The sequence below is a fragment of the Solanum tuberosum genome, unplaced genomic scaffold (assembly GCF_000226075.1).
Source record: "Solanum tuberosum cultivar DM 1-3 516 R44 unplaced genomic scaffold, SolTub_3.0 scf00355, whole genome shotgun sequence".
Taxonomy (NCBI): domain Eukaryota; kingdom Viridiplantae; phylum Streptophyta; class Magnoliopsida; order Solanales; family Solanaceae; genus Solanum; species Solanum tuberosum.
In genome coordinates, this window is record NW_006239277.1 from 96,205 (window position 1) to 108,614 (window position 12,410).

General features: G+C 34.6%; 2 protein-coding genes across 2 annotated transcripts; one reads left to right on the top strand and one right to left on the bottom strand.

Moving 5' to 3' along the window:
* The first annotated feature begins 936 nt into the window (after positions 1-936).
* On the top strand, positions 937-7,348 carry LOC102606375 (splicing factor 3B subunit 3-like). Its single transcript, XM_006361326.2, has 4 exons — positions 937-4,084; positions 4,822-5,313; positions 6,063-6,218; positions 6,993-7,348. Exons 1-3 carry the CDS (start codon positions 1,079-1,081, stop codon positions 6,198-6,200), a joined length of 3,636 nt encoding a protein of 1,211 aa, XP_006361388.1. The 5' UTR covers positions 937-1,078; the 3' UTR covers positions 6,201-6,218; positions 6,993-7,348.
* A 434-nt stretch (positions 7,349-7,782) lies between these two features.
* LOC102578380 (caffeoylshikimate esterase-like) lies at positions 7,783-11,947 on the bottom strand. Its single transcript, XM_006361327.2, has 7 exons — positions 11,829-11,947; positions 11,707-11,739; positions 11,488-11,614; positions 11,069-11,215; positions 10,562-10,692; positions 8,856-8,993; positions 7,783-8,363 (listed from the first exon to the last, which is right to left on the bottom strand). The coding sequence occupies exons 1-7, from the start codon at positions 11,829-11,831 to the stop codon at positions 7,983-7,985; spliced, it is 960 nt and encodes a 319-aa protein (XP_006361389.1). The 5' UTR covers positions 11,832-11,947; the 3' UTR covers positions 7,783-7,982.
* Between the last annotated feature and the right edge of the window lie 463 nt (positions 11,948-12,410).

Consider the following 12,410-nt stretch of genomic DNA (forward strand, 5'->3'; position numbering starts at 1 on the left):
ATTCTCACATAACATTATTGGTTTTATAATTGTTCTATTAAGACTCATATTTTACATTTTGGTATATATATGTGTAACACTAACATTTTAATCTACCATTATATCCGCATAGAATAACTAGCATAAAAGTCAATTTAGATACCACAATCCCATCTAATTTCACCTCACCTTCACTATTTTTATACTAATTTATTTCTCTACAATATTTCTTAGTGTAATTAAATAATTTAATAAGCAAAGCTACTCCAATCTCTTCAAGACATTTAGAACCCGTTTGGATTGACTTAAAAAAATACTAGCTTTTAAATCAAAAATAAAAAGTGAAACTAAAATGACTTTTAAGTCAAAAAATAAAAAGTAGGAAGAGACCTACTTTTGGTTTTTAACTTATTTTAGATTATTTTTAACTTGTCAAACACTTTCTAATTTATTTTAAGTCATTTTTGACCTATTTTAAGTTATTTTTATATTTGCCAAACTTCTACGGATAAAGAATTGACTTAAAAGTAGGTTTGACCAACTTTTAAGTCAATCCAAATACCATCTTACAAATCTTTATGAGAATATCATCTGTACCAACATCTTTTTTCATGACATATTTTACCTCTACTAACTTATTTTCTATCAAATTATAACTAAAATTTCTATTATGCTCATTTATATGGAAATTCAAAAAATTATTCCCATAATTCGAGTTAAACAATTTAATACGAGCAAAAGTTAAAAAGGAAACAAAGAAAATATTTTTTAAAACATAAATAGTCATCCACAAAATAAAAATCGACAAATAAAATAATCAACACATAAAACATATACATATTAGCTAACAATCGACAAACATAAATATTTTTAGTCGAACGGTCAAATATATAAAATTTTCGCGCTTTTCGTGGACCGACCGGTTCCATCTCTCACGAACCACCTCTTGTCAACCCGGCCCAAAATAAAAATCGGAGCTCCATTTTTTACAACCCTCGCCTAGGGTTTAGCCAAAAAAAATTCATTTCTGAATCTCACTTCTCCTTTCTTCTTCTTCTTCCTCAAAACCCTAAATCTCACAAACTAGGGTTTTAGCAGTATGTATCTCTACAGTCTCACTCTCCAGCAACCCACCGGCGTAATCTGTGCTATCAACGGCAACTTTTCCGGCGGAAAAGTACAAGAAATCGTCGTCGCTCGTGGAAAAGTCCTTGACCTCCTACGTCCCGATGATAATGGTAAGCTTCAAACTCTATTATCTGTTGAAATTTTCGGGGCTATACGTTCCTTAGCACAATTTCGGTTAACCGGTGCTCAAAAGGATTACATTGTAGTTGGGTCGGATTCAGGTAGGATAGTGATATTGGAGTATAATAAAGAGAAGAACTGTTTTGATAAAGTACATCAGGAGACTTTTGGTAAATCGGGTTGTAGGAGGATAGTTCCAGGTCAGTATTTGGCTATTGACCCGAAAGGTAGGGCTGTGATGATTGGCGCTTGTGAGAAGCAGAAGCTTGTGTATGTTTTGAATAGGGATACTGCAGCTAGGTTAACAATTTCGTCACCTTTAGAAGCTCATAAGAGCCATACGATTACGTTTTCGATATGTGGGGTTGACTGTGGATTTGATAACCCGATATTTGCTGCTATTGAATTGGATTATTCGGAGGCAGATCAGGATCCGACAGGCCAAGCTGCAAATGAGGCTCAAAAGCATTTGACATTTTATGAATTAGATTTAGGACTTAATCATGTTTCGAGGAAGTGGTCTGAACAAGTCGATAATGGTGCTAATTTACTTGTTACTGTTCCTGGAGGTGGGGATGGTCCAAGTGGTGTGCTTGTTTGTGCGGAGAATTTTGTGATATATAAGAATCAGGGACACCCTGATGTTAGGGCTGTTATTCCCAGGAGGGTAGATTTACCAGCAGAACGTGGAGTTTTGATTGTTTCGGCTGCTATGCATAAGCAGAAGACAATGTTTTTCTTTCTTTTGCAAACTGAATATGGAGATATCTTTAAGGTGACATTGGACCACGACAATGACAGGGTTAAGGAGTTAAAGATCAAGTATTTTGATACAATTCCGGTCACTTCTTCTCTGTGTGTGTTGAAGTCAGGGTTCCTCTTTGCTTCGTCAGAGTTTGGGAATCATGCGTTGTATCAGTTTCAGGCTATAGGAGATGATCCAGATGTTGAAGCTTCATCATCGACGTTGATGGAAACTGAAGAAGGCTTTCAACCTGTATTTTTCCAGCCAAGAAAGCTAAAGAATCTTGTTAGGATTGATCAGATTGAGAGCTTGATGCCAATCATGGACATGAAAATCGTAAATCTTTTTGAGGAAGAAACTCCACAAATATTTTCACTTTGTGGGAGGGGTCCTCGGTCTTCGTTGCGCATACTTAGGCCAGGTTTAGCTGTTAGTGAAATGGCTGTGTCACAACTTCCTGGTGTTCCAAGTGCTGTCTGGACTGTGAAAAAGAATGTTAATGATGAGTTTGATGCCTACATTGTTGTCTCTTTTGCAAATGCAACTCTTGTACTTTCTATTGGTGAGACAGTTGAAGAAGTTAGTGACAGTGGGTTTCTTGATACTACTCCATCTCTTTCTGTTTCATTGATTGGTGATGATTCGTTAATGCAAGTTCATCCTAGTGGTATAAGGCATATTAGAGAAGATGGCCGTATTAATGAATGGAGAACTCCTGGAAAGAGAACTATTGTCAAGGTTGGATCTAATAGACTTCAAGTGGTAATTGCACTAAGTGGAGGGGAGCTTATATATTTTGAAGTTGATATGACTGGCCAGTTGATGGAAGTTGAGAAGCATGAGATGTCAGGTGATGTAGCTTGTCTGGACATTGCCCCTGTTCCTGAGGGAAGACAAAGGTCCCGTTTCCTTGCAGTTGGATCATATGATAACACTATCCGTATCTTGTCGTTGGACCCTGATGACTGTATGCAGGTTCTGAGCCTGCAAAGTGTATCTTCACCGCCAGAGTCTCTCCTTTTTCTAGAAGTTCAGGCCTCTGTTGGTGGAGAGGATGGTGCAGATCACCCTGCCAGCCTTTTTCTTAATGCTGGTTTACAAAATGGAGTTTTATTCAGGACTGTGGTGGATATGAATGGTGGGCAGCTTTCAGATGCACGTTCACGTTTCTTGGGGCTTAGAGCCCCTAAGCTCTTCTCCATTGTTGTGAGAGGACGGCGTGCTATGCTCTGCCTATCAAGTAGACCATGGCTAGGTTACATACACCAAGGGCAATTTCTTTTGACACCTTTATCATATGAGAGTCTTGAATTTGCAGCCTCGTTTTCATCCGATCAATGTGCAGAAGGTGTTGTAGCGGTTGCAGGGGATGCGTTGAGGGTCTTCACAATAGAGAGATTGGGCGAGACTTTCAATGAAACAGCTATACCCTTAAGGTATACACCAAGAAGGTTTGTTCTTCAACCCAAAAAGAAGATGGTGATAATGATTGAGAGTGACCAGGGAGCATATACTGCAGAAGAGCGTGAAGCTGCCAAAAAAGAGTGCTTTGAGGCAGCTGGGAATGGTGAAAATGGAAGTGCAGAACAAATGGAGAATGGTGAAGATGAGGATGGTAGTGATCCACTATCTGATGAACAATATGGTTATCCTAAGTCGGAGTCAGGAAGATGGGTTTCCTGCATCAGAGTCCTTGATCCAAGGACAACACAGACCACTTGTCTGCTAGAGCTTCAGGATAATGAGGCTGCATTTAGCATATGCACTGTTAATTTCCATGACAAGGAGCATGGAGCTCTGTTGGCTGTTGGTACTGCCAAGGGCCTCCAGTTTTGGCCCAAAAAATCGTTTGAAGCAGCATACATTCATATATACAAATTTAAAGAGGATGGGAAGGTCCTAGAGCTTTTGCATAAGACACAGGTAGATGGTGTGCCTCTTGCACTATGTCAGTTCCAAGGTAGACTGCTGGCTGGTATTGGGTCTGTCCTTAGGTTGTATGATTTGGGGAAGAAACGGCTGCTCCGAAAATGTGAGAACAAGCTATTCCCCAACTCGATCACAGCTATCCACACCTATCGTGATCGGATTTATGTTGGTGACATGCAAGAGGTATGACTATTATAAAATATTCTACCTTATACGTAAGAGGATTTAATTTAGTTATTTAAATTCTGTCTGAATACTATTTATTTGATGTTAATTGTGATAGAGAGGTTATGTTCTGCCTTCTAGTCTAAAGACAGTTTTGAATCTAATGACTAGGTGGGGAAAAATCTAATGACTATGCATTGGGAATTGAGTTATAGTGAGATTTTGCATGTGGAAGTTTTTGTATGAGTATTATCAAAATTGAGGCAATAAAAATGGTTGGAAGAAATGTTACGAAGTATGAAATGATATATAGCTCTGCATTACATTGAGTAACCTCATCAAACTAGTGAAGTTCATAGATTCAAATAACTCTGAAATTAATATCCTTTTGCTAAGTGAGTGAAGTTTTTTTAAATCATAGATTGAAGTTGCAACATAGGATTACTATTTGAAAGTTTTTTTTATTTCTCCGGTCTTGGAATAGAAAAATGAATCTTGGTTGCATGATGGATGTTGTTCGTCAACTTGCTAATTACGTCCATAATTACCTATTTATTTTTCTTCGGATAATACTAATTTGCTATCAGAGTGATTGAATTGGCCTTTCAAATCCATAGAACGTTGACTGATTGTTAGGTTAGATAATTTTTAAAGGAACATTTCTTCGTATTTTCTGTAAAAGTTAGTCTTCTTTGATGTCATATTTATGAAGTTCTGGTTTCAACTAATCTGCTCCAATTTTTCACTTCTTACAGTCATTCCACTACTGTAAGTATAGGCGTGATGAAAATCAACTGTACATATTTGCTGATGACACGGTCCCGAGATGGCTAACTGCAGCACAGCATGTAGATTTTGACACTGTGGCAGGAGCTGATAAGTTTGGGAATATCTACTTTGTGCGATTATCTCAGGACGTTTCAGATGAGATTGAAGAAGATCCTACTGGTGGAAAAATAAAATGGGAGCAGGGGAAGCTGAATGGAGCCCCAAATAAGCTTGAGGAAATAGTACAATTTCATGTTGGTGATGTGGTCTCTTGCTTGCAAAAGGCATCACTTATTCCAGGAGGGGGCGAATGTATAATCTACGGGACTGTGATGGGGAGTGTTGGGGCAATGCTTCCATTTACCTCGAGGGATGATGTTGACTTCTTCTCTCATTTGGAGATGCATTTGAGGCAGGAGTTCCCACCGTTGTGTGGCAGGGATCACATGGCCTACAGATCTGCCTACTTCCCTGTTAAGGTAGGATTGTACTTGCTCAATCAGCTATTTCCTTAATGTTCCAATGTGAAAAGTGGTATCCTACTTAGTTTGTCATTCTAATAGGTAGCAGAGATGCACTAGTGTAGTAAGTGAATACAAATGATTTTACATGGGAAACTAACTTTGATGCTGAAGCTAAATTGTCTTTAGCTACTTTACGAAACTTTGTTGGTAGGAAGGTGACTTGATCTTCCCTAGGTCACAATTAAAATGTTTCACATATTAAAATCTCTAGTTGCTCCAGAACAAAAATTTGGATCATCAAATCCGTGAGCAGTTTAGGAATGAAAAATGTGCTCGTACTACATGGATTGTAAGTGGTTGCATCCTCCAGGCTTTATCCTGATAAGTGTAACTTTTTCATGCATGGATATGCCTTATATTTTTTGACGATGAGCAATTTAGTGGCCTTGTGTATGTTCCTGTTTTTCTTGATTTCACTTTTTTGGAACTGTTGTACATGCTTTGAACAAAAGGGAGTTCTAAGTTGTCACGTTCTGTCTCTATGTCTACCAAGGTGATTTTTGTTGCTAGTTGCATTTTTTATTGTTGAAATACGAAGTTCTAGTGAAACTGCTACAAGTTTCAGTTTTGACTAATTACAACTAGATTACAGGGTATTGCTGAGAGTCTGCTCTTTCCATTTCATATAGTTAAAATCAGCTTTGATTGTGCAATCCTTAGTTCATGTTTGAAGATAACAGTGAGATGTTGGGACCATTTTGCAGGATGTAATAGATGGAGACTTGTGTGAACAATTCCCAACCTTGCCCATGGATATGCAGCGCAAAATTGCAGATGAGTTGGATAGGACGCCAGGCGAAATTCTGAAAAAGCTTGAAGAAATAAGAAACAAAATTATTTGAGAACATGTTTAGATGAAGGTAGACTCCCCGTCTTTAAATATAATAGCTTTTGCATGGCAGTCATATTTGATAGTTTTGGGGATAACCATTGTGTCCAAGTAAGTTTTCATGTGCTTTGACTAATCCACCAAGTACTTGTTACCTTCTATCATCATGTGTTCAAGTAACTTTTTCTGACACGTGAGAAGAATTCTCCAGTGTACTAGAATTTGGACCTTGTTCCCCAAGTTGTTATTCCAACTCTTCAACCCTTAAGCTGCACCTTCAAGGGTTGTTACTCATAGTTAATATCGTTGATTGTCTACTAAAAGAAAAAAAGGTTTGGAGAATTTAGTTTTCAAATCTAGCTCATCTGCTCCGACCTTGGTAGGCATGATTGTCTTGGCAAGCTGTATTTATGAATTAAACTAGCTGTTCAGTAGATAGGTAGAGGTGTACACAAGCTTGCTCTGGACACCACACATATTGAAAAGGAAAACAAGGAGGGAGTTTAGGTTTTTAGAAGCTTTCTTTATATAATTTATGGCTTGGAAACCTGATCAAGTTTTGCCTTTGTGATCAATCAATTTAATTGTGTTGTCAATCAAGTAGTGCATCAATATGCCCTTTGTCAACAGATACTTGAGCACATATCTGTGATGGCAAATAATGGCTTGTTTCTATATTTGGCACAGTAACATGCCATTTGCCTAGAAGCACAGAGAGTTATATGTGTTATGAAACTGTGTCATGTTTTATTCGTTTTTGGTAATTGATCAAACCACTCAAAATTGATTTTTTTTTAATGACTAGGTGATGATTTTAGTCGTATCCAAGCCAAGGGACACTCACGTGGCATAAGAAGGCGTGCTACAGAGAGCTATGGATGTTCCATTTGATTTGAGCTTTTGTAGATGCAAGAAAAGAGACCAGCATGCGCTCCAAGCTGTTGCTCACTATAGACGTATTTGAAGAAACAAAGCGGAGTGAATCATCGCCCAGCTTCTCTGTTGTAATTATGCTGTAGCGTAGCCTAGTCCTTTCAACTGAATTTTTTAGCAAATTGCCCGTTAACTGAAATTATGTATTTCCAGTTTGTGTCCATGAAATGTAGTCACGATGCAGAGATTGAATACTTGCTTTAAATTTGTGAAGGTCTCTTCTACTGATGGGTTTTCGTAGTCTTTAAGGGTGAGGTAATGACGTGCGATATCCCTAAAAGTGTCTGACCTTGAATTTTTGTCCTCGTTTTATAAATCACGAAGATGAAAAAAAAAATCATTTAGAAGAACTTTTGTTGCTCTTCAGACATATTTTAGGGTCGTTTATGAACTTGACTTGCTTTATGATTCTGCAGTCTTGTGAAACAAAGTTATTCGATATTTGTGTTGATGGGAGATGACAATTAACTTATGGAATTAATCAAGGTGCGCACAAAGTCAGAACATGGTTATCAAGTCACTACAGTCTACATGGATATTTTCGTCTCTCTTAAGAATCATATATATCATCTCCCTACTTCTTTATGAAGTCATATTGACATTATTTTAATATAGTAGCAGAAATATCATGATATGTTTTAAAAGCATAAATTTCAAAGGAATTTCAACTTAAAACTCTGTATCTAATCAAGTATTTTCATGCTTGGAAAGTTAGCAAATTCATTTTTTTAAACACATTAACCAGTTAACAAATCAACACATCTTGTGAAGTTTGTAAACTCAACACACTCTTCTTCTTTCTTTGTTTTACAAGACATCAAATACTTACTACTACCACAACCTTATAGGAAGGTCCATTTAACTAACTGCTCATCTTTGGTAAAATTTGATCATTTGCTTGCTTTTGTTGCCTCTCTAGCCTTGAGTTACCCATGCTTATTTTCTCCTTGAGCCACACTACGATGTCCGAGAACACAATGTCTCTGTTCTCAGGGAATTCACCGTAGGAGAGGGAATGCCACATCCCGGGGTACAACTTGAAGCTCTTGTCGATGCTCGATGCCTTTTCGTGGAGAAGTTTGCTTACAGATGGATCAGTAACAGTGTCATCTTCACCATGAACAATGAAAAATGGCAATGTGACTTCTTCAAGTCTTTGTTCTAAATCCATGCTGACTGTCAATAGTTGGTGAGCTGTTTGTAGCCTGGGCTTTCCCTTGTAGCAATGAGGATTGTTTCTAATCTGCAGTCACAAACAAGTTGAGGTCAGTTATATGAGTTCTTACAAGTCGTATTACTTCATATAAACTATGCAAAAATGCGAGATTCGGATGAGTTTAGATGAAATAGCGGTCACTGATCACTTTTTGGCCTTGTCTTTGAAAAATAGTCATTGTCGTGAAATTTCAAATTTAGGAGGTGAACTTCCATGACATTATGATGGAGTTTCATGAATTTGAAATTCTATGGCAATGACTTTTTTTTTTAATGAGTGTGATATCCGCGCCAGCTTTCGCATACCCCGACTATTTTCACAGGTACTAGGTAACTCTGTCCACCAAAGCTAGGACAGACAATAACAATGACTATTTTTCAATTACAAGAGTGACTATTTGTGAAATTTAACCATTTAGATGAGTCATTTTCGAATTCTGACAAAATAAAGCCAGTTAGACTGATTATATTTTCATAAACTAATTTCATCGCGTAAAAAGAAATGAGGTAAAGTTGGTACCTCTTTTCTAACTTCAGGGTCTCTAAATGCTGAATCAACAATATCTTGAGTTGGAACTATTTTCCAAGTTGGGATAAAGTAACAAAGTTTGGTCAAAACACTTATCACCATTGGAGGTGGCCTCATATCATCTGCAATCTGTTTGAAAAAAAATATATTGAAACATCAATAAAAACATAGCACACAAATTTCAAGAAAAAAAAATGTGAAAAAATTTATTCAGATTTTTGTTTGCATAATGCAATAACAAAGTTCAAATCAATGACATGCGTCTAATTCATACATAACTAACAAACAAGGGAATACACTTTGAAATGTGTGCTAGCATCATGTGTTTCCTTTTTTTTACCTTCGTTTATAACTAAAATATCTCTCGAGGATTAGTCGAGGATTAGTGGGGTATGGTGACTCAAAACTGAGTCTATAATAAACTCGTCTTTTACTCTTCCTTAGTTAAATAAATACCAAATTGTTATCTATGGCAAAATTCATATCTATTGACGTGTATTTAATTCACTCATCACGTGGAAAATATTTTTTATTAATTGAGAGAAAAAAGATTACTTAATTTGCATTATGATATTTTCCACAAAATTCTCCTTGTTTTCCATAGGAAAACAAACATAACCAAACCAAACAAACTTTAAACTAATTTCAATAATTGTGGATATTATCAAGCTTGTTTCCATAAAGTTAGTAAAATGTCAATTTAAAACAAAAATATTAAATAATAATAATAATTGAAGGTTTAGTACTAATTCAACTATTATGCAAATCAAGTTTGTTTTCATGGAGTTAGTAAAGTGTCAAATTAAAACCAGAATTTGTTCAATCTTTCGTGAACAAAGTTACCTAATAACTATTGATAGTGAAAAGTGACATATATCATGTGAAATTAGTTCAACGCGCATAAACTTAACCCAGATACCACGATCATTTTTTAGAAAAAAACAGAATAGTCATATTACTGAAAATAAAACCATCATTAAGAATTGAAATTTTTGGTACTACTTTGACAAAATATATATACATCAAGTCCTTTTCATATAGAGTTAGTAAAGTGTCTAAATGGTTGCAACAATATCCACGTTGCAACATTCAAATTCAAGTAAAAATATATTCTTTCAATCTCATAAAAATAAACGATCATGAACGAGTTAAGTTCAATTATATGAATCTTTACGGTACATTTACACTCATTTAATTTCATTATGATATTGTATACAATAAAGTGTTATTAACCCCCCACCCAGCCCACCCCAAAAAAAAATTCCATGTATGATGTAACTATGACCATTTCTTAGCAAGGGACCAAATAATAAAAAACTGAAAACGACCATTTTTTATTTTCATTAAAAATTTATCAGATTTGACAAAATACTGAGTAAAACAATTTGTTTTTCCCTTAAACAAGCCTGCTTGCACGTTCTAATTAATTTGGTCAAAACACCAACAATTTTTTTTATTATTTATTAAAAAAACACAAGTTGGAAATAAAAAACCGATTACAGGAATCTTGAGGTAGGCCGCGATTTGTTCAGAAACTGAGTTGGAATTTTGAATTTATGATTCTTGATTTTTTAAGAAAAATCGACTTATTGAATTTTGAATAATTACTTTCTATATATATCAAGAAGATTGTTTAACATAAATATAACATCACGCTAAAGTTTTTAGATTCGATCGAACTCGAAAATAAAACGTACCTTACACATTGGAGCAATTAAAACAGCACCATCCCAAAATTCAGGTTTTTTTCTGTGTAAAAGTAGAACCACAGCTCCTCCCATCGATTCTCCCATCAATATTCTCATCTTTTTTTTATTTTCCTTCCTTTCTGCATTTATTCGAAAAATAAAAAGTCAAACCCAAAAATGACCAAAAATAAATCCCAACAAAAAAAGAATGAAAATAAATAAACACATGGCTTCTATAAAGAGACAATTTAATGGGGTTTTAGTAAAGAAAACTATTTCAAGATTCTTTACGTATCACTGTAATTTATCTTGTTATAGTAAACTATGAGTCAATATAATAAGATTACCAAAAACCACAATGAAATAGTAAAGTACTCTAATTTTGACCAAAGATTTCAGATTCGATTCGAATCTTATCAATGATATCATTTGATCATAGGAAATGTTTCTTTCCTAAAAGTCAAACTTTTCAATACGAATCTGATTTAATCAAATGCGAAATAAAAAAATATTTACCAGAAATTTTGGAATAATGATCAAAACAATCATCAACAAGAGCATCAAAGCTATTAACATATCCTTGAAGTCCTTCTGATTTTCCATGTCCTTCATAATCAATTCCATAAACTCCAAATCCTGATTTCGCCAATCGCATTCCAGCATCTATTTATTTATTTTTTAAAAATCAAATATTAATATCAATAACCAATTATAAAAAAAAACAATAATAACAACTGTCTAAAAAAGATAGAGTGTACATAGTCCTACAGACTATTGACTATTTCTGATAGACACTCGATCCATATATACAATAACAACATACTCCATATAATCTCGAGTCTGAAAAAGATGGAGTGTACACAATCCGTACTTTTACCCCTAAGGTAAAAAGACTGTTTCAGATAAATTCTCAACTCAATATAAGAAATTATTACCTTTCATTGATATACTACACTCCATGGCATATCCATGACAGAGGAAAATCAAAGCTTTTGGTTCACAATCTTTTGGGACCCAATTACATGTAAACAATTTCATTCCTCTTGAATTCAATATAAATTCCTGTTAAATTTTTAAAAAAAATATTAAAACATAAAATCAAAAAAAATCTTATAAAAATTTATAAAAAATAACAATAAAGATTCTTGACTCACCTCTTCATATCTAACAGTTTCATATTCAATAGCCTGTCGTAAAATTTAAAAAAAAAAAAAACTTACATTAAAAATCAACAATAAAATTAAAAAAAATTATAGAACCAGAAAAAAAAACTCACCATGATGAACTAAATCAGCAAAGGAAGAACAACAATGAATTTATTTATATTATATGAATCGAATATTTGGTAAGTAATATATATTTGGATATTATTTGAAGAGATAATATCTAAAATCTATTTCTATCTATATATTTATTTAATAATATATAGATAGAAAATCCTAATGGGAGAAGAAAATTGGAGTTTTATTTTTAGTAGAAGAAGAAGAAGTATGAGAAAAAATTGTGAAGAGATAGTAAGGTATTTATAATAAAAAAAAATATTATAGTCCTATTTAGTTTATGAAAAGGAAAGCCAGGTCAGCATATATATCTATATTCTAAGACGGCAAATTTGGGCAGTAAGGGTATAATTGTCTTTCTTCCCCTTTTTATTATTTAATATAGTTTTTGCACCAGTTGGATTCTGCTTTAAATATTCCAAAAAAAAAATTGTATTATTTTTTATTTACAAGTGGTTTAACAAGTACGTAATACAACCGTGTAATTTTATTTTATTTTTGTTAACTAGTAATATAGTACATAATCCCTCCGTCTCAATTTAAGTGTATTTTCTTCTTCTTTTTTTTGGTTTATACCC

Bases quoted from the DNA above. Each gene is read 5' to 3' on its own strand.
- LOC102578380 (XM_006361327.2), bottom strand. The intron at 10,693-11,068 runs GTAAATATTTTT...GAATAAATGCAG, and splicing joins TCATTATTCCAAAATTTCTG to AAAGGAAGGAAAATAAAAAA. The intron at 8,994-10,561 runs GTACGTTTTATT...TTTTTCAAACAG, and splicing joins TAATTGCTCCAATGTGTAAG to ATTGCAGATGATATGAGGCC.
- LOC102606375 (XM_006361326.2), top strand. From the start codon at position 1,079: ATGTATCTCTACAGTCTCACTCTCCAGCAACCCACCGGCGTAATCTGT. The intron at 4,085-4,821 runs GTATGACTATTA...CACTTCTTACAG, and splicing joins ATGTTGGTGACATGCAAGAG to TCATTCCACTACTGTAAGTA. The intron at 5,314-6,062 runs GTAGGATTGTAC...ACCATTTTGCAG, and splicing joins CTGCCTACTTCCCTGTTAAG to GATGTAATAGATGGAGACTT.